Source organism: Pelodiscus sinensis, chromosome 3 (assembly GCF_049634645.1).
Source record: "Pelodiscus sinensis isolate JC-2024 chromosome 3, ASM4963464v1, whole genome shotgun sequence".
Taxonomy (NCBI): Eukaryota; Metazoa; Chordata; order Testudines; family Trionychidae; genus Pelodiscus; species Pelodiscus sinensis.
Genome location: NC_134713.1, coordinates 966371 through 988660, shown reverse-complemented (window position 1 = coordinate 988660; position 22290 = coordinate 966371). Strand labels below are relative to the sequence as shown.

General features: G+C 46.1%; 1 protein-coding gene across 1 annotated transcript; it reads left to right on the top strand.

The window, feature by feature from the left end:
• Positions 1-4638: 4638 nt before the first annotated feature.
• On the top strand, positions 4639-21826 carry LOC102445042 (interferon-induced very large GTPase 1-like). The gene is made up of 2 exons (XM_075923207.1): positions 4639-4738; positions 13566-21826. Exons 1-2 carry the CDS (start codon positions 4717-4719, stop codon positions 20867-20869), a joined length of 7326 nt encoding a protein of 2441 aa, XP_075779322.1. The 5' UTR covers positions 4639-4716; the 3' UTR covers positions 20870-21826.
• Positions 21827-22290: the final 464 nt, after the last annotated feature.

The following is a 22290-nucleotide window of genomic DNA, read 5'->3' as shown; positions in this document are numbered from 1 at the left end:
CCATGTGGGGTGTTGAATAGAAGCTTATTGTCTGCTAATCCTGTGTAAGCTAGTCATGTGATTGTAGAATGTCTGTGTGTGTAGGTAGGAATCTGTAATCTGTGTGGATACTGAATATTTCTCTGCATGGGGTTGAGCAGTGGGCAGAGCGCGGCCTATGGACATGTTAATTAGTGAGGCCCTGTGGGACAATGGCACTCGGTGGGCCAAGGACACACCTAAAGAATGAGGGCTGACACCTGAGGGCTACCAGCAGGGAACACAGGGATAGGCCACTGGCCAGGTGACCTGCTGCAGCCAAGAAGAGGCCAGGAAGGATGTATAAAGAGGCCATGTGGTTGACTCCATCTTGGTACTCAGCTCAGCACTTCATCCCAGAGGCAGCAGTGCAGGGATTGAAGAGCCGGAAAGAACTGTGGACCCATCCTAATCCTAGGATGCGCAACAAGGACTTTTAGCCAGCAGCTGTAACATCTCTGCTAGAGCCTGCATCGAGAACTGGGAGATTTGATGCATGTAATGTACTATCCTTTAACAACCTTACTGTCATGCTTTTCTTTATTGTAATAATAAACCTTTAGATGTTAGATGCTAAAGGGTTGGCTCAGCGTGATTTGTGGGTAAGATCCAGAGGGTAAATTGACCAGGGATCTGTGGCTGGTTTCTTGGAACCGGACAGAACTTGTTCGGGGTAGGTGGGATTGGGTTCTAAGACCCCCCACCTGTGTATGAGGCCCAGGGCCATCTGGGGCACAGATATTGCTGGGGTGTCGGAGGGGTTTTGCTCGTGAGGCTTCAGGCAGGCAGCTGAAGCGCTCTGTGGGACTGGTGTGTGGCCTGTTTGGAGAGGTCACCAGTCTGGGGACTGTAAGGAGCCCCAAAGTTGAGCAATTCACCCTGAGCGGACGCCCTCAGCTGTGCCCAGACACGGCCTGGTCTGTCACATAAGTCCATTAATGGCTATTAGCCAGGCTGGGTAAGGAATGGTGTCCCCGGCCTCTGTTTGTCAGAGGATGGAGATGGATGGCAGGAGAGAAATCACTTGATCATTACCTGTTCGGTTCACTCCCTCTGGGGCACCTGGCATTGGCCACTGTGGGCAGACAGGGCACTGGGCTGGATGGACCTTTGGTCTGACCCAGTCTGGCCGCTCTTATGTTCTCAGGGGTTGGCCCCCGGGAAGTGTTTTTTGTTTCTTCTGCTCCCAGCACGTCCAAGACTGTTCTCCCTCCACCACTGCCCCTACCATCTTCCCAGCAGGGACATCAGAGTCCCTGCCTTCCCGTGTAAATTGGATGTGGGGCTCACAGGAGGGTCTGGCCCAAGGGCATTCAGAGGCCTGAAGCCCCGATGCCCCGAGGGGCAAGATGTGTGTGTAAGCAGGGGCTGAACTGCTGCTTGCTATCAGCCAGCTAAAAGGAGGGATGGGTGTGCCCACTACAGTTGTTTAGCTCTGCAAGGTAATTAACTGTTAACTGTTGATATGTAAATACAGCTCAGGAGAGAATCCGAGGTGTGGCTATGGAAATCCCATTCAGCCAGCTACCCCTAAATGTGGGAACTGTAAAACATGCCACCAGTGCTTGCAGGAGAGACACCACCATCATGGTAAGAGGTCTGGGAAGAACAAGCCTCCCCCCTTCCAGAGTTGAAGGAACAGAGCTGGGGGAAAGGGTTAAAGGGTTTGAGTCAACCTGCTTCACACCTGCCAGGTGTGAGCTATAAGACTGGCCTGCACCTTTCAGCTTTTGTTTTAAGGACAGACCTAAAGCAAACTCCTTGGCTACGTCTAGACTGGCATAATTTTCCGGAAATGCTTTTAATGGAAAAGTTTTCTGTTAAAAGCATTTTCGGAACAGAGTGTCTAGATTGGCACGGTGCTTTTCCTCAAAAGCACTTTTTGCAGAAAAGTGTCTGTGGCCAATCTAGATGCGCTTTTCCGCAAAAAAGCCCCGATCGCCATTTTCACCATTTTCATTTGGTGTCCTCTAGTTCTTCTGTTTAGGGAACTAATAAATAACTTTTCTTTATCGGTTATCTTTATCTTTTAACTTTTCTTTATCTTATTTTATAGACCTCTATCATACACTCCCTCAGTCTCCTCTTTTCTAAACTGAAAAGTCCCAGTCACTTTAACCACTCCTCATATGGGACCTGTTCCAAACCCCTAATCATTTTAGTTGCCCTTTTCTGAACCCTTTCCAAGGCCAAAATATCATTTTTGAGGTGAGGAGACCACAGCTGTACACAGTACTGAAGATATGGCATTCCATAGTTTTATACTTCCCCTCCTCCTTCCCCTGTGTTAGGCCCTAGAAAAAATAGGCCTAGTGCAGTTATGCTAAAGCAAATGTAACAAAGGTTTCTGGGTAGTCCCTGGACAGAACTGGAGATAGGTTCAAGCAGGGACGCACCCTACACGCTTGCTCAAGTTGGCAAAATGAGATAAGCAAGAAGCTGCATTTTTGTACCTGCTGTGATGAGGATCAGTTTGTTTTGAGAACTGATAAGAAGACTCCCTGTTTCTGCTCTCCCCGTTTGTTCTAAACTCCCTGTTTATGTTCTCCTTTGGCCATAACAAACTGTCTCCTTATTGCCTGTCTTTTGGGCTGATAAGAAATTGCTGATGCATTATGAATTGCTTAAGGCCATGATGTATAGTTGGCCAGGTATGCATGGGTATTAGAGGTTCTAACTGATAAAGGGGGGTTGGCTGCTTGGGCGAATAGTCTATGATGCGACGGAACTGTCTATATAAGCCTACCTGTAAATGAAATCGGGGCTGGTTCTCTTTGGAGACGGGCCGCTCTCTCTTGTTGTGTGCACCATTCAATAAAGAGCTTGTGATTGGATCTTGCTGGTGTTGCCTGTCTCTTTGCGGTCAGACAACGAACAGAGGCCGTCCGGGTTCGAGTCCCCGACACCCTGGCTTCCCCCTTCCAGCTCCCTCCTCCCAGGTTTCCATCTCCCCTCTCCCACCCTCTCTCTTCCCCTCTCCCACCTCCTTTCCCCAATCTCCCCAGAGGTTGAACTCCCCCACCCCAGTTTTGTTAAATAAAGAGAGTTTCTATTTTTGAACACGTGTCCTTTATTTTTTACATCAGAAAGGGGGGCTAGGGAGGGGTAAGTGGAAGGAGGTGAGGGAGGAATGGGGCACGAGCCCCCGATGGGGAGGACTGGGGTGGGTCTGCGGGCTCCTTGGGGTGGAAGCTCTCCTGCAGGGCCTCCTGGATCCTGACAGCCCCCCATTTGACCCCCCCGGTTGGCAGCCTGCGGCAAGTGCAGCCGGGCTGATGGCCGAATGCTGTGATGTGCCGAGTGTGGGCACTCAGGGCACTCCAAGACAGGACTGCTTTGCTTTCCCTCATCGAGGTAGACTAGCAAGCGGGGAACCCTGAGAACTGTCTGTCCGGGGTGGGGGTCGGGTCCCTTTAAGCACAGCCCTCGGCTAGCCTGAGACAGCAGCTCCACGCTCTAAGTCCTACTCTGATGCCCTGCCTGCACTGCTTCTGGCCAGCCTTGACTTCGGTTCAGGGTCCACTCACTGTGGACATGCTAGTTCGAATTAGCAAAATGCTAATTCAAATTAGTTTTTAGGTCTAGATGCACTAGTTCAAATTAGCTTAGTTCGAATTAACTATTTCGAATTAAGTTAGTTTGAATTAGTGCTGTAGTGTAGACATATCCTAACAGATTTATTGGAGCATAAACTTTTGTGGGCAAAGATCCACTTCTTCCAATAAATCTGTTACTCTAACAGAATGTTAGAAATCATTAAGAAAGAGATAGAGAATAAGACAGATAATATCTTATTGCCTCTCTATAAATCCATGGTACGCCCACATCTTGAATACTTCATGCAAATATGGTCACTTCATCTCAAAAAGATATATTGGCATTGGAAACGGTTTAGAAAAGGGCAACAAAAATGATTAGTGGCCTGAAATGGGTCCCATATGAAGTGAGACTAAAAAGATGGAGACATTTCAGTTTAGAAAAGAGGAGACTAAGGGGTGATAGGAAAGAGGTCTATAAAATCATGACTGGCGTGGAAAAAGTAAATAAGGAAATGTTATTTACTTGTTCCCATACTACAAGAACTAGGGGTCACCAAATGAAAGGAAAAGGCAGTAGGTTTAAAACAAAGAAAAGGAAGTTCTTCTTCATGCAATGAACAGTCAATCTGTGGAACTCCTTGCCAGAGGATGTGGTGAAGACTAGGACTATAACAAGGTTCAAAAAAGATCTAGATAGTTTCATGAAGGTTAGGTCCATCAATGGCTATTAGCCAGGAAGGGCAGGAATGGTGTTCCTAGCCTCTGTTTCTCTGGGAATGGGTGACAGTGGAGGGATCACGTGAGGATTCCCTGTTATGTTCCCTCCTGGGGCACCTGGCATTGGCCACTGTGGGCAGACAGGACCCTGGGCTGGATGGACCTTTGGTCTGACCCCGTCTGGCCACTCTTACGTTCCTATGACCCCTACTGAAATCTCCAGACAGCACTGGAAAACAATTGACTTCTTATAGGAAACCTTCGCCTTTGTGGAGAATGGGTGCAGTGGGGAGTGGCTGGTTTCTATACAACACCAGAGCAGAAACCAGCTGATCAGAGGAAGGCACGTCAGGCAGAATGAAAGTGAACGTAAACAGGCTAGGCTGCAGAAAGCCAGTGGGAACAGGGGACGGAGGAGGGAGATGCAAAACATTGGAGAAGGATGGAGCAGTCTTCTGAAGCCGGTATTTTCCCGTGGGGTTGGGTGGGAGGGTTTTCTTGTGCCTATGTCTGTGTGATCTCTGTTTGTCCCGTGCTCTGCTGGGTTACACTGGATGCCGGGGAGGGATCCTGGGACCCTCCTGCTGCAGTTTAGGCCTGAGAACAAAGGCTAGTGAGATGCAATGAAGACGTCAGGGCTCCCAGTGAGGAAGAGTGGAGCAAAAGTGGGTATGGGCCCAGGAGCCGGCTCAGGAAGAGGGAGGGATGCTGGGGCGGGCTGGGAGAGTTGGGGGGGTGGGGTAGTGGAGTTCAGGAGCAGCCTGAGGGCAGTAATGTGTTGGGGAAAGATGCCAGGGGCAGGCTGGCAGGGCTGAGGGGAGAGGTCCTGGGCTGACAGGCAGTAAATACGTCCAGCAGCTGTATGGGCCGTGGGGCAGAGCTGAGAGCAGGTTATAGGGGCTAAGGGGAAGGAAGTAGTTCTGGAGTGTGGGGGAGGACAGGAGGAGAGTCCTAACAAGCTAATTTGGCACCTAAGGCACGGGAGAGGTGCTGACGTGGCACGAGGCATGAGCAAAGACAGCGTTGTAGCTTTCTTTTCTACGTTCTCTCCGCTATGCGCCCGAGGTAAGTGCCTCACTCGCCTCGCCCTTGTTATGGCCCTGGGGGAAACCACAGGAGCAGTGGAGATAATGGAGGAATCCTAGTTCAAGCCTGTGAATGGAGAATAAATACGGGGCTCAGGTTCTGGAGCAGGGTGGGGTTGTTAATCTGGGAGCTCAGGGTTCAAGTCTGCAGGGTCTTTGCCATTGGTTTCCATGGAAGTAGGCTTTGTATCCCAGCCTCATGAATATACCAGTAGAGATATTATCGACCACATGACCAGGACAGGGATAGGGACTATGAAATGCGAAGGGAGATTAGAGAGGTTATCAAAATAAAAAACTATAATAATAGTGGGAGATGTCAACTATCCCCATATTGACTGGGTACACGTCACCTCAGGACGGGAGGTAGAGATAAATTTCTTGATACCTTAAATGACTGCTTCTTGGAGCAGCTGGGTCTGGAATCTATAAGAGGAGAAGCTATTCTTGATTTAGTCCTAAGTGGAGCGCAGGATTAGGTCCAAGTGCTAACTATAACTGGACCTCTTAGAAATTGTGACCATAATGTAATAAAATATAACATCCCTGTGGAGGGAAAAACACTTCAGCAGCCCAACAATGTGGCATTTCATTTCAGAAAGGGGAACTACACAAAAACTCACAAGGTTAGTTAAACAGAAATGAAAAGGTTCAGTGACAAAAGTAAAATCTCAGCAAGGTGCATGGAAACTTTTCAAAGACTCCATAATAGAGACCCAACTTCAATATACACCACAAATTAAAAAACATAGTAAGAGAACCCAAAAGTGCCACTGTGGCTTAACAACCAAGCAAAGTAAAAGCAGCAGTGAGAGATAAAAAGACGTCCCTTAAAAAGTGGAAGTCAAATCTCAGTGAGGAAAATTGAAAGGATCATAAACCTGTCAAATTAAGTGTAAAAATATATATAGTAGCCCAATGTCTGTGACTCCCTAATGCTGAAGCATTAGGAAGTCACCTCTGGGGGGCGCTGTTGCCTCACACCGTGGCGCTGGGCCGACTTCTGGGCCCAGCGCCACAGCAGGAGGGGAAGGGGGGTAGGGCGGTGACATACACGACCAGGGGCCAGGACCTTGAGCCGCTGTCACGCCGCATGTCACTGCCCCACCCCCCTTCACCTCCCGCAGTGGCGCTGGGCCAACTTCTGGGGCGCTCAGCTGGGTCACCATGGGGGAGCAAGTGGCAGAAGCAGCCATTTGGGCTCCCCAGAGGCAGCCCAGCTGAGTGTCCCAGAAGTCGGCCCAGCGTCACGGCGGGAGGCAAAGGGGGGCAGGGCGGGGACATACATGGCCAGGCCCTGCTCCCTGGCTGTGAACGTCACCGCCCCGCCCCCCTTCGCTTCCCGCCATGATGCTGGGCTGACTTCTGCACCCGCTCAGAGGAGAGCGGAGAGAGAGTGAGAGGCAGGAGGAGAAAGAGAGTGTGAAAGCAGGAGTGGGAGAAAAGAAATAGAGAGATGGAGAAAGAGGCAGGAGGCGGAAGAGAGAGAGGGGGGGGGGGTATTTTGCAGCCTAATTCGAAATAGGGCTGCAAATGTAGGCATTTGAAATTGCAAATCAAGCCCAGGATTTAAATATCCCGCGCTTGATTTGCATCTTCCCGGCCGGGTGCCAATTTTTGAAATTGACAAGCTCGGAAAAACTGTCTGTGTCTACACGTGGCAGTGAAACAGGCATTCAACATAAAGGCCTATTTCGAAATACCTATTATTCCTCCTGCAATGAGGTTTAACAGGTATTTCGAAATAGGTCTTTATTTCGAACGCCCATTTCATTGCCGCATGTAGGAGCGGGCAGTTATTCTGGGCTTGTCAATTTCAAAAAGTGGCGCCCAGCCGGGAAGATGCAAATCAAGCACAGGATATTTAGATCCCGGGCTTGATTTGCAATTTCGAATGCCTACATTTGCAGCCCTATTTCGAATTAGGCTGCAAGTGTAGACATACCCAGAGAGATGGAGCGAGAGAGGCTCAGGAGAGAAGAGCAAAATAGAAATGGAATAGGATGTGGAGGAGAGACCTGAAAATCCCGTCTTAGGGCGGGCTAATTGGCTAGTCATATAAGAAAAGCCCAAAGAAGTTTGAAGAAAAGCTAGCTAAAACCTCAAAAAGTAATAGCAAAATGGTTTTTAAACACATCAGAAGCAGGAAGCTGGCTGAACAGCCAGTGGGGCCCATGGATGACTGAGATGCTAAAGGAGCCCTCAAAGATGATAAAGTCATTGCGGAGAAGGTAAATGAATTATTTCCTTCAGTCTTCACTGCTTAGGGTATTGGGAAGATTCCCAGACCTGAGCCATTCTTTTTAGGTGACAAATCTGAGGAATTGTCCCAGATTGAGGTCTCATTAGAGGAGGTCTCGTAACAAAACAATAAACTGAACAAGTCACCGGGACCAGATGACATTTACCCAAGAGTTGTGAAAGAACTCAAATGGGAAATTGTGGAACTAACAACTGTGGTTTGTAACCTATTGTTTAAATTAGCTATCTTCCAGTGATTCGGTACAGAAGCTAATATGATGCCAATATTTAGAAAGGGTTCTATAGGTGATCCTGGCAATTACAGACAAGTAAGTCTAACGTCAGTTCCGGGCAAACTAGTTGAAACAATAGTAGAGAATACAATTTTCAGACATAGATGAACATAATTTGTTGGGGAAAAGTCAACATGGTTTCTGTAAAGGGAAATCATGCCTCGCTAATCTACTAGAGTTGTTTGAGGGGGTCAACAAACATGTGGACAAGGGTGATCCAGTGGATATAGTGTACTTAGATTTCCAGAAAACCTTTGACAAGATCCCTCAGCAAAGACTTCTAAGTAAAGTAAGTTGTCATGAGATAAGTGGAAAGGTCCTCTCATTGACTGATAATTGGATAAAAGACACTGGTAAATTCTTCTTTGGACGTTAACATAACAATTAGCTGGCAGAAGCACTGAATATAATTCCTCTATAAAAGAAAGAATGTAAGAACATAAGAGCAGCCATACTGGTCAGACCAAAGGTCCATCCAGCCCAGTATTCTGTCTGCCCACAGTGGCCAATACCTGATGTCTCAGAGGGAGGGATCACAACAGCTAATCCTCATGTGATCCCTCCTGTCACCCACCTCCAGAAAAACAGAGAATAGGGACACCATTGCTACCCATCCTGGCTAGTAGCTATTGATGGACCTAACCTCCAGAAATCTATCCAGCTCTTTTTTGAACCCCTTTAAAGTTCTAGCCTTCACCACATCCTCTTGCAAGGAGTTCCACAGGTTGACTGTGTGCTGAGTGAAGAAAAACTTCATTTGTTTTAAACTTGCTACCTATTACTTTCATTTGGTGACCCCTAGTACTTATAGACTGTGTCTAGACTTGCCAGTTTTTCTGGAAAATCAGCCGGTTTTCTGTCAAAACTTGCCAGCTGTCTACACTGGCCGCTTGAATTTCCGCAAAAGCACTGACGATCTCATGTAAGATTGTCAGTGTTCTTGCGGAAATACTATGCTGCTCCCGTTCGGGAAAAAGTCCTTTTGCACAAAACTTTTGCTCGAAAGGGCCAGTGTAGACAGCTCAGATTTGTTTTTCGCTAAAATGACGATCGGGGCTTTTTTGCAGAAAAGCGTGTCTAGATTGGCATGGACGCTTTTCCACAAAAAGTGCTTTTGTGGAAAAGCATCCGTGCCACTCTAGATGCTCTGTTCTGCAAATGCTTTTAATTGAAAACTTTTCCGTTAAAAGCATTTCCGGAAAATCATGCCAATCTAGACGTAGTCATATTGTGGGAATAAGTAAATCATTTTTCCTTATTCACTTTTTCCACACCAGTCATGGTTTTATTGACCTCTATCATATCCCCCCTCAGTCTCCTCTTTTCTAAGCTGAAAAGTCCCCGTCTCTTTAATCTCTCTTCATATGGGACCTGTTCCAAACCCCTCATCATGTTTGTTGCCCTTTTCTGAACCTTTTCCAATGCCAAGAGATCTTTTCTGAGATGAGGTGACTACATCAGTTCGCAATATTCAAGATGTGAGTGTCGCATGGCTTTATATAGAGGCAAAAAGATATTCTCTGTCTTATTCTCTATCCCTTTTTTAATGATTCCTAACATCCTGTTTGCTGTTTTGACTGCCGCTGCCCACTGCGTGGACGTCTTCAGAGAACGATCCACAATGACTCCAAGACCTTTCTCTTCAGTAGTTGTAGCCAAATTAGTCCCCTTCATATTGTATGTATAGTTGGGATTATTTTTTTCCAATTTTTTACATTTATCAACATTAAATTTCATATTTCATTTGGTTGCCCAGTCACTGAATTTGGGGAGATCTTTTTGAAGTTCTTCACAGTCTGCTTTGGTCTCAACTATCTTGAGCAGTTTGGTATCATCTGCAGATTTTGCCACCTCACTGTTTACCCCTTTCTCTAGATATTTTATAAATAACGTGAATAAGATTTGTCCTAGGACAGATCCTTGAGGGACCCCACCAGTTACCTCTCTCCACTTTGAAAATTTACCGTTTATTCTTACCCTTGGTTTCCTGTCTTTTAACCAGTTCTCAATCCATGAAAGGACCTTCCCTCTTATCCCATGACGACTTACTTTGCTTAAGAGCCTTTGGTGAGGGACCTTGTCAAAGGCTTTCTGGAAATCTAAGTGGACTCTAGCCACTGGATCCCCCTTGTTCACATGTTTGTTGACCCCCTCAGAGAACTCCAGAAGATTAGTAAGGCAGGATTGCCCTTAGAAAAACCATGTTGACTTTCCCCCAAAAATTATATTCATCCATGTGTCTGACAATTTTATTCTTTACTATAGTTTCAATTTAAGAAACTTAAATAAATTTTGGAGCCACTCAGCTCTAATACTAGCACATTCTGACATCTTGTGGTAGGTCACTGAAGGGACGCTGGTTAGCCATAACATTTTAATGTCTATTCTTACTTCGTTACCAACTCTGGGAGGGGAGAGAGAGAGAGAGAGAGAGAGAATCAGGACTCCTGGGCTCTGTCTTAGCTATTAAAGCGGAGGGGGATCTCATGGGTGACACCAAGGAGCAGATACATTTCAGCTCTATATAAGACCATCAGAATGACCAGACTGGGTCAGACCAATGATCCTTCCAGCCCCATATCCTGTCTTCCAACAGTGGCCTATGCCAGGTGCTTCAGAAGGAATAAAGAGAAGAGACAATCATCATGCTCCTTCCCCTGTCACCTATTTTGTTGGTTTTAAATCTGTTTCCTATAAATTAAATTGGGTCAGTTTCTTGTGTTATATTAGTGAAGGAATCAATACCATTTCCTTGTTCTATTTCTCCATGCCATCCTTGATTTCCTAGACCTCTAGGCTGTATCTAGACTGGCAAGTTTTTTCGCAAAATCATCTGCTTTTGCGGCAAAGCTTGCCAGCTGTCTACACTGGCTGCTTGAATTTCCGCAAAAGCACTGACGATCTCATGTAAAATCATCAGTGCTTTTCCGGAAATACTATGCTCTTGTTCGGGCAAAAGTCTTTTTCCAAAAGACTTTTGCGCAAAAGGGCCAGTTTAGCAGCATAGTATTGTTTTCTGCAAAAAAGCCCCGATCGTGAAAAAGGCGATCGGGGCTTTTTTGCGGAAAACCGCGTCTAGATTAATCACGGACACTTTTCCGCAAAAAGTGCTTTTGCGGAAAAGCATCCTGCCAATCTAGATGCGCTTTTCCGAAAATGCTTTTAACGGAAAACTTTTCCGTTAAAAGCATTTTTGGAAATTCATGCCAGTGTAGACATAGCCCTAACGTATCCCCTGCCCTTTAGTCATTTTTTTCCAAGCTGAAAAGTCCCAGTCTTATTAATCTCTCCTCATATGGAAGCTATTCCTTGCCCCTCCTCCTTTCTGTTGCCTTTTCTGTACCCTTTCCAAATCTAGTAGATCATTTTTAGAAGTGGTGACCAGATCTGCATTCAAGATGTGGGCGTACACTGACTTCAGACAGAGGCAATATGGTATTTTGTCTTATTATCTATTCCTTTCCGAATTCTTCCCAATATTCAGTTAGCTTTTTTGGTTTTAGACTGATGCTACTCATTCAGCAGATGTTTTCAGGGAACTAGCCACAAGGATTCCCAGATTTCTTTCCTGAGTGGTAACGGTTATTTGAGACCCCATCATTTTTGTATGGATAGTCGGGATTATATTTTCCCTTGTGCATTATTTTGCACTTGTCAACACTGAATTCCATCTGCCTTTGTGTTGCTCAGTCCCCCAGTTTTGTGAGATCCCTTTGTAGCGCTCAGCAGTCAGCTTTGGATTAGTCCCCATTCACCCCCTTTTCAAGAACATTTTTGAGAAGTTTAACAGCAGTGATCCAAATGCAGATCTGTGCAGCAGAACACTCATACCTACTCTCCCTCCCCCCCCCAACTTTTAAGTGGAGGTCGCAGAAATGTTTTGATGATGATCTAATGACCCTTCAATGAATAGAATGCCCAGCTTTTTGTTATTCTTAATCACCTGCTGTCACGGCTCACAGGTGGTGCCCACTGTGGTGGCACGTCGTGGTCCCCGCCTCCTGCACCCCCGGAGTGGCACGAACAGACTCCACCAGCCGGTAGACTAGAGGGAGTTTATTGCTTCTCCAGGATACAGCACAGCACAGATGTAATCTGGTTACAGGAACTTGGGCTAGGAGGCCTCAGTGCCCCCCTTGAGATGGGGGGTGGCTGGGCCCTACAATCCCAGCCCCCTCCCTAGCTCCTTCTCTCCTGCTTCCCAGACCGAAACTAAAGACCGGCCCTTCCAGCCCTGCCCCCAGCCAGGGGCAGCATTCCACCTTCCTTTGTTCCTCTCCGTGGGAGGTAACTGGTCAAACAGGTTACCTCCCTGTCCCATCAGCTACCCAGCTGGTCTGTGGTACAGACAGTAACCAGTGGGGGTCACCCACAGCCCAAGCCTAGCAACCATCAAGGTACCCACACTACGTCACACCCACACTTGGCCCCTCAGCTCCTGGGCAGACCCCCCCTCCCCCCGTCCCATCCTGTGTGGCTTCCCCTTCTTGGCAAGCCCACTCCACTCCAATGGCAGTGAGACACCCCCTTCTCAGGGAGTCCACTCCAGTGCGGCAACCCTCTCTTGGGGGGCCCCTCTCACCTGGGGGGTCTGCCCCTCCGCCTCCAGCAGGGTGCATCTCAGGACCTTCAGCCGCCTGTCTCCACTATGAGCCCCTTCGGAGGGTCCCCTTCCTCTGGACGCCCGGGGCCTCCCCTCCCAGAGGAAACAGCGCCCCCTTGTTCTTTAGACCTGAGCCACTATCAGCCAGCACAGACCAGGAGGGTTTATTGAGCTTTGAACAGCAACAGATCCCTCAGGCCAGTCAGGGATGCACGAAGGGGCAGACCCATCCCCCACACTCCCAGGTAACAGGAAGCAGAGAAACATGCCTGGGAGCTGGGGGAGCAGAGCAGAATGGCGACAGATTTCTCTGCTTCCCGCTGCCACCCCTGGTGAGTGCAGGGGGCGACCCCTGCTGCCAGCACTGGGTCCTGCACCAGTCGTCCCCCAGGTCACACCCCTTGACGGAGGGGTTTGGAGGAACAGGCGCTTCTCTGGTTGGCAGAGGCTGGGAATGGGCAACAGGGGAGGGATCACTGTTCTGTTCCCTCCATCTGGGGCACCTGGCATTGGCCACGGTGGGGAGACAGGACCCTGGGAAAGATGGACCCTTGGTCTGACCCCATCTGGCCACTCGTGTTTTTATACAAGTTATTTTAGCAGTTATATAGCAAATATACATTTATCTGGATTCTTAATTTTCACATTTCTTCGTTATATTAGAAAAACAGTGAATGATGCATTTCTTATTTCTGAGATGCTTTAGTTTTTTTACGTCAAACTGAATTTTAATGAAAATGTACTAAACTGATTCCAGGTGCTATGAAAAACTAGGCAGCAAACATGCAGCATAATATTAATTAATTTAAATGATTTTCATAACTTGCACTAAGATTAGGCATTAATACGTTCTGTAATAATTTCAAATGCACTTAGTTTTAAAAAGTCCTTAATTTTGTAAAATGTAATTAAAATCATAATTTCTTATCCACCCTGGCTGTAGCTAGGTGCCTCAGTGTATCACATATATATACACTGTATATTACATACATAATGCTGGAATGCAGAGGCAGGAAGGTGGGACATCTTCATGAAAGTCCTGATATTGTTTGTCTGCTCCATTTCACAGCTGTGTCTATGGGAGAGGAAAGCCCCAGGCATTCCGCGGAGGGAGATGCTGCAAAGGACGATCTAGCCAAGCGACTGGAAGCCGTGGGTCTGAGTGCAGAGTACTGGCTGCCTAAACTGCACACACAGCTGGGCGTTACCTCTGCCCAAGCCTTGAAACACCTGCGGTCTGAAGACTGCGTGAAGTTAGAACGTGACATACGACACGCGTGGGAAAAGCAGGCGCTCCAAGAACTCTGCAGTACAGACAGCAAGGCAACAATGCAGCAGCAGAAGGGGGAGCACATGGAGATGCTGAAGAGCCAGGAGCTGAGAAAGCTGACACTGCAGGAGATAAAACTGATGCAGGAGAAAGCTGTGAAGAAGAAAGAGGAGGAGCTGCAGCAAGCGATGGACGTAGCCCCCCAGTATTGGGCTCCATCTCAGAAGTCGCTGCGAGAGGTGGTGGAGAATGCGCACAAGCAGTTAGACCTCTTCGAGCAGTCGATGTCCCAGAGCGAGACTCTCCCTGACAGGGAAGTTGTGAGACGGGCGTCGGGGGGGCTGGCCCTGCAGGGCATTTACAAAACCAACCAGCTTGCAAGGATGGTGGAGAAGCGCGAGCAGCTCCTGGAGCTCCCAGACGGGTTGGAGCTCTTTGGCCCACAGCAAGGGCCCTTGTCTGAGATGAAGGAGTTTTCATCGGCCACAGCAGAGTCCACGTTCACACGGACCATGGAAACGCTGGGCTACAGCCTGAGCCTCGCAGCCAAGGCTGGGTTTGGGGGGGTTAGTGTGGAAACCAGCACCAACTACAGCAGCTCTTCAGAGTCGGAAGACACCCACAGGTCCCGCTCTGAGCGCACCTACCCCTGCACCACCAAGTACAGCTACATCCCCCTGGCCTCCTGCTACTTCCCCAAGCACCGGCTCCAACTGTCCAGCGCCGCGCTGCAGGAGTTAAAAGAGATCGAGCAGCTTTTGAGTCTCACCCCAGAGCCCGACAAGCTCCCCCTGCTGAAGAGCCGGGCCGGGAATTTCTTCAAGCGATTCGGGTCTCACGTGAACCAGGGCCCGCTTCACCTAGGCGGGATATTCTGGTGGAAAGCAGCATCGCAGGGATTCTGGGCAGAGCAGCTGGACAAGGTAAAGAAACGAGCATCTGACGCGCTGAGCTCTTACATCGGGGCTCGGTACAGCAGCTTTGACAGGGGCATCGCAGCCGGTGTCACTGCATCCAAGTCAGACTCTGAAGAATCATTTCAGGGCACAAACAGAAAACAACATCAAAGAGAGATTCAGCTGCGTGTGACCAAGACGGGCGGCCCCCCTGGAGTGGAGTCACTTGAGGCATGGAAATCTGGGCTGCTGGCCAGTAACAAAACCTGGTCTGTGATTGACAGAGGCTCTCAGCTGACTCCAGTGTGGGACATAATCCTGGCCAATCACAGACAAGATTTTAAAGATGTTTATCAAATGGGCAGCAGCCTCACAAGGGCCTATGAAGGCCTAACAAACCTAAGTGCCAGCCCATTGGCTGGGGAGGGAACCGTCAGTGCAGTGGAAGAGGCCAGATCCTTCCTAGAGGAAATGAAGACCTGGGCAGTCACAGGGGATGAAGGGCAGCTGGTGACGCTGCTCAAGTTCAAAGAGAAGCTGAATGAAAAGACAAGAAGCCCGAGTATGTGGATCGACATTTGCCTCTCAGACAAGGGGCTTCAAGATTTCCTGGAACAGACAGTTTCACGGTGCAGAGAGTCACCTGTCCCAAATGAGAGGTACATCAGATCTGTGCTGTACTGCCTTCTGGATCCTTACATCTATTCCGTTCAGAATTTCCCCAAATCTTCTTTCGTTATGCAATGGATTTTCCCGTCAGCAGCAGAACAAGCAGATCAGAGCTCCAGCCCCAGCTCTGAGCTTACAGATTTCACTCAAGTTTTACAGCAAATGGAAAGTGACATCAGGGATGTTACCAGTATCTCTTTGAATTCTCCAGCAGCAGAGCATGAAACAAAGAGAAAAGCTACTCTGACTCTCAGCTTATCCATCTATTCATTACTGCAGGCTCTAAGACAGAGAGCCGAGACCGACATAGAACTGTTACTACTCTCAATTGTAGCCAGCGCAGGCTACCGTGTGGACAGTCACACTTTTCAGTATCTCCTCAGATGCTCAGAAATTAACTTCCTGATAAAAGAAATGCAAACAGCATATGGGACATATTTGACCCTAAGGGATCAGGGTGTTTCCAGAGCTCAGGCTTTCTTGCTGCTGACAGGTCTAACGTCAGCAGCTAAAAATCAAGTGATGGCCCCCAAAGAGAAGAGGAAACGTTTGAATTTTATTAAAGATCACATGGGCAACTTGCTGTCAGAGGAAGTTACTTTTGTCCTTAAAAAGCACAAAAAGCTCACTGATTGGAAAGCACTGGAAAGAGATTTGAAATCCCTTGTAAATGGAACATTTGAAGCCACAAATGATGATCAGCAGAAGGAATATATTAAAAAAGAACTAGAAAATGTTTTTCAAGAGAGTAAGCTGGTAAATTCAGCAGTGTCAACCAGTGACGAAGTACAATCCACAGGCACTAAGACAAAGGAATTTCCTCAAACTGCAGGATTTCAAAAATTAATCAAGCAACTTAATCTTGAAAGTTACTATCCAAATAAAATGGGGATGGCAGACTTCCAGAAAATTCGCAAAACATCTTTACATGACCGCTACCCCAGCAATGAAAGTGAGCTGCCATTTTATATTTTGGATAAGCTGCTGATGCTGGACTATCGGGCAAGAAGTTACATATGCAAGAATGACAGTAAAACAGAACAAGACATGGCCAAGACACCGAATACCAGTGATGATGTGAACGAACCCTTAGATGATCTAGATGGATTTTTTAATGATGATGATGAATCTAATGAAATTGCTGAAAGTAATGGGGATCAGGTGCACCCTATGGATGTCCAGATGGCAATTTTTCTCTGTGCAGATGATTTCATGAGGCAATATATTTCAACAAAGCTCGCTTTATGTCAATTTGCTCTCCCACTTTTGGTGCCAGATCCACATTCTCCACAAATAGAACTTCCTCTTTGGTCCTTTTGCCAAGTTAACAAGAAATGGCAGAGTCCTCAGGAATCACAAAGCAACTCTGGAATTAGGAAATGTGAAGATAAATTGATATATCAGGCAGATATACCACTGGTGTCCTTCATAAGATTTGGTGCGTCATCTTTTTCTAAATCTCAGCTCTTAAATACACTGCTGAGTAAGCAAAAACATAATATTTTTTTCCATCGTCACTGTAGAGGCAGTATTAAAAACTGCCTCTTGATGGAAGGTGTTGTAGAGATCACCTGGTACTGTCCAGGTGGAAAGGATGATGACAGTTTTGAGAACTGCATCGCGTTCACCAATCTTCATGGAGATGCAAGAGAACATGAGCGACAAGTCACATTTTTACAGGAAATAGCCTCTGTCAGCGTGGTTCTCTTGTCAGAGGATGATCGAAATGAAAAGGGCAAGAAGGTTTTAAAAGACCTCGTAAAATCTCCCAAACCTCTCATCTTTCTCTGTACTGACAAAGAGCGAACACCAGTTAACAAGACTAGAAATCGAGTAAAAATAGCTGTAAAGAACCAGAATGAGGCACGATTAATGGATGCACTGACCACTGCTATTAAAAGTGCCATGGAAATTTCGAATATTTCTTGTAGCCTTGGTAAATGTGCAAACATTGCACGAGAGCATGGATTCCACATTGATGAAGACAAAAGAGAATGCAAGGACGGCAAAGAACTGGCACAAACAGTGACAGGTTATCTGAAACAGAAAGGTATTTTAGATGTTAAGGAGGAATTATTACCTCTCCAAGGAAAATTGTGGCATGAGTGGTGTAAGATGGATAAAAAGCATGGCTATTTGCAGGACAATGGGAGCATGAGCATAGAACAGCAGCTAAGCCAAATAAAATCAGAAAAGCATGCAATACGAAAGGATCAGTTACAGAAAGCATTTCCCCTGAAGGAACTAATGAGATCAGTGCTTTCAACTCTCAATTTATCTTCCCACAAAACTAAAGTTTACTTTTTACAGTGGCTGCAAATATTTATAGCTGATCTGTCTTCTGATCGTCTTCCAGAGCTTCATGAAAAATACCATGAGTTGTGGTCACAAGACCAAAGAAGAAAAAATAATGACTTGCAAAAACAATTAGAAGAATTATCACGTAAAATAAATGAATCTACTTTTGGTCTTGAGCATCTTTTGAGAGAGGTGGGTCAGATTTATGAAGCTCTGGATGCACTACCTGGACAGGATGTATGCCATCTTAAACTGCCGCAGGTTGTAGCTGATTTGATGGTTTCAGGGTATCCTATCGAGCTGCTGGATGGTGACACTTCTTATGTGCCATTGAAATGGATCGGAGCCATCTTTGACAAGTTAATTGAGAAGCTCGGAGACAAAAAGGTGTTTGTTCTTTCTGTGCTTGGCATCCAAAGCACTGGGAAATCAACCCTCCTGAACGCCATGTTTGGCCTCCAGTTTAAAGTCAGTGCAGGGAAGTGCACCAGGGGAGCCTTCATGCAGCTAGTTAAGGTGGATGATGAACTCAGAGAAGAGCTGAACTTTGACTTTGTGGTGGTTATTGACACTGAAGGACTTCGGGCCATAGAGCTAGAAAACAGATCAGCACTCAGTCATGACAATGAGCTAGCCACTTTTGTCATTGGTCTGGGCAACATGACTCTGATCAATATCTTTGGCGAGAACCCTTCAGAAATGCAAGATATCCTGCAGATCGCTGTCCAGGCATTTCTGAGGATGAAGCAAGTCAAGCTCTCCCCAAGCTGCTTGTTCGTGCACCAGAATGTTGGTGACATAACCGCAAAAGAACAGAATATGGGAGGACGAAGATGCCTTCAGGAAAAGTTAGATGAAATGGCCGTTACTGCAGCCCAGCAAGAATCCTGTGATGTAACCTGCTTTAGTGACGTTATCCGATTTGATGTGAACACTCACATCCATTATTTTCCTCACCTCTGGGAAGGGGACCCACCCATGGCACCTCCCAACCCCAGCTACAGCCAAAGTGTGCAGGAACTAAAGCGCCAGATTCTCATGACTGCCAAGGAAAAATCTGAACATAGATTTCTAAGTCTGTCGGACTTAAAAACGCGTACTCAAGACCTGTGGGCGGCTTTGTTAAATGAGAACTTTGTATTCAGTTTTAAAAATACTCTGGAGATTGAAGTGTACACCAGACTGGAAAACAACTACAGCAAATGGACCTGGGAACTGAGACGTTTCATGCTTGGTCTGCAGAACAAGCTGAACATCCAAATTCAGAATGGAATAATCGCCAAAATAGATAGAGCAGATATTGAGAAAAGAGTTCAAGAAAAATATGATGCTACTGAAAAGGATCTAGAAAGTTATTTTAGTGAGGATAAGTACTGTGACATACTGATTCAGTGGAAAGCAAATATTAAAAGTAGAATGAACTTTTTCAGACAAGATCTGATTGACAGCATCTGTAGAAAAGGCCAAGAACAGATTGATCTGAAGAATCGTCAAAACAGTTTTGAACAAAAGAAATCAACCTATAAAGATGAGTTGCTAAGAAAAAGCAAAGAGTTGGCCCGAGATTTCAGAGATAAGGAATTGAGTGAAAGTAATCTTAGAACTCAGTTTATACTTATGTGGAACGACTGGATTACTGACGTGTCCTCTGCTGCCCATCGTGTGGATGAGCCCAATATCCATCTTGACATGGAAACTTTCCTTCTGGGTCATTTTCCATCAGAAAAAGATATACAGAACAGGATTAGAGCATCCTCTGAATGGACTGATTTTCCTGTGGACTTTTCTGAGCATGGGAAGAAATCACGGAATCGTCTGAAGAAGACTGATAAAAGTGATGTTCAGAAAATGACGGACTCACTAAAGGAGCATATCTGTGAACACATTGAGACCAAAGCAAGAGAGATAATGAATTACAGCTCCAGTTACTTTCATGAAATAGTGGACTTAATAAGCAAGAAGATAGAATCTGATCCAAAGAAAGTACATTTTACATTAACACCTTCATACAAAGTGGATATATCTCTATATTTTTGCCAAATGGCCTCAAGAAAGTTTAGCGAAACACTCAAAGCATTCCAGGAGTCAAATAATCCAGCCAGATATCTTGAAAGTAAGAGAGAGGAGTTCTTTAGCTCTTTCAAAATTGCCTGCCAAGGAGCAACATCCACTGCAACTTTTGCAGATATTTTATGCAGTAATCTGAAATGTGCTATCCATGACGCAGTGTACGACAAGACTGCCATTGACATTGCAAATGAGATGAAATCGAACCATCCAGTCTTCAATGGCAATAGGAGCAAACTGGAAATGTTCATGCTACTTTATCTTTTAGTTCAACAGCAGTTTGAAAGATACCAAGAGTACATTTACAACCCACATTACTATATGCAGGATTTTATCAGACGAGCTGTTGATAGATATTGCTTTGATAAAAAAAATCCAAAATTGAAAAAATTCTTAAATTCAAATCTTGATTCTTTCCAAGCTCTCGTTCTTTCAGCAGTTCATGAATCAACAAAAGTTGTTAAAGACAAACATGGCAATGTAGCCTTGTGGTTGGATGAATTTTGTACCAGGCTTGGAGATGATTTGTGCCTTCCCAGAAGCAGTCTGCAAAGCATCGAACATCAAGAGATAACGGACATACAATTTCTGAAAGAAGTGGTGAGTGAGTCACTGATTCCTGTCTTAGAACAGCTGAAACAAACATTCTCTGAGATTGATTTGGACCCATTTCCCTCAAAACCTCATGAAATCCTATTTGAGCAGTTCCGTGGGTGTTTGAAGCAATGTCCCTTTTGCAAGGCTGTCTGCACAAACACAATTCCTGGTCACGATGGAGACCACAGCATTGATTTCCATCATCCCCAGGCCGTGACTGGCATCCAGTGGAAAGGAACAAATCATCTAGTCACTGACATTTGCTCCAGTCTTGCAGGAAGTGACTCCAAAATAGTCCTTGGTGAAAAAACAATTCCATTCAAAAATTATCGAGATATAGGACCTGACTTTGCAAATTGGAACATCAAACCAGATACCTCAGAACTGTCTTATTGGAAATGGTTTGTCAGTCATTTCAGATCTGACTTAGAAAATACCTATGCTGGCAAATTTGAAGGCAAGGGGGCAATCCCAACAGAATGGGAAAATTTAGACAAGAATGATGTGGCCAAGGATATATTAGGCTTAATTTTTGATGATAAAAATCTATTGGCTGACACAAATTTTTGTTTTTAAATGAGTATGAAAGAAAGACTGCAATCCGTACTGTTTGAATAACTTTAGGAAGGAACTTTTTCAATCAAAATTAAAGTGAAGTGTGTGTGAAATGTTTGTCATATTTTACTTTAAAAAAAACAATATTTCTTGTAGGACTTGAGGGAGAAATTCTTCCCAAACTTCCCAAAATATTTTATATTTCAAGGACTCTTGCAAAGAGAAGCACTATAAAAAGTAATCTTGTGCCATTCTCTTTCTTATTAACAATACAATTCACCATTTCCATCATGCTTTTTTCCACTTGGAGAAGCCACTCCCAGAAATGAATTCAAATGCAGCGAGTCTTATTTGGTAGCAACAATTTCAAGAAGTGTTAAAATATTTATGACATTGTGTGAGAAAGGGAGGGACTACTTCTTCAACATACAGAGAAAATCAGGTACTGGCAAAACACTGCAAACGTGGAGAGGGCTGGGAGCTAGATCCAAAGACAACAAGACGTGTGAAGTGAGCTCATTGAAAAGAAGATTGGACACAGAGACACCTTGGGAGCCAAGCAGCAGGTGCCTGAAGGACCCTCTTTGAAGCAGCATTAAAACAGGTGTCACAAGCATCTCGCTGCATGGGAGGCATCTTGCAGGGGGACCCCAGTTTTTCATCTTGTCAACATGGGAGTATCGACCCGGATCAGCAGAAACCCGGCTCCGCCCTTCCCCCACTTAGGCAGTGCAGATAGGGGGAGCAACTATTGGTAGCAACCCGACAGAGTGTGCTTGTGTGTATGTGTGTGAGTGCATGAGTATAGTGTATCATATGCATATGATGAAGTATTGATTGATCTATGTATGCTCAATAAATGTGGCGTGTTGCCTTATGCCCCTTAAAAGATCCCGGCTGCTTCTTTTAAGCGCAACACAGGAGGGTTCTCTGAATGGTCTCACTCCTCTTGCTGGTCTTTGCTTTGGGTGTTGAAGGACAATGGCACCCAGTGACTGACTGGTGTGAGTGGAGTTACACCAGGAGTGGAGCTGGCTGCTTTGTGCACCTCCACTACAGCCAGATCTGTGTAAGCTGCACTAAATCCAACCCACCTACACCTGCTTTCTGAGCAGTGGCCAACCACCCTGGTAGTGAATGGAACAGGGGCCTGAGCTGGTTTCGCTACAATAACATGCCCCTGACCAGCCACTGCTGCCAGTGAACGTGTAAACCTCACAGTCTGGTTGCAGGCAGTTCCCTGCTGCGAAGAAGGCTGTGGCTGCGAGGGCAGCGGATCCTGCCCCTTGAAATTCTCCCCTGGCACTGGGTAGGCACGAGCCCTCGGCACCGTTTATGCTCCATCTCAATTTGTCACCCTGTTGAGCTGTATCTGCATCACCCCACGGCTCTAGAAATACCATCAGGTAATCCCTGGCTGAAGGAAAAGCCGCATGGGTGGG

What these genes read in the sequence shown, in the direction of transcription:
- LOC102445042 (XM_075923207.1), top strand. Translation starts at nt 4,717, where the DNA reads ATGGAGCAGTCTTCTGAAGCCG. An exon ending in GGAGCAGTCTTCTGAAGCCG is followed by an intron (nt 4,739 to 13,565) that starts GTATTTTCCCGT and finishes TCCATTTCACAG; the next exon opens with CTGTGTCTATGGGAGAGGAA.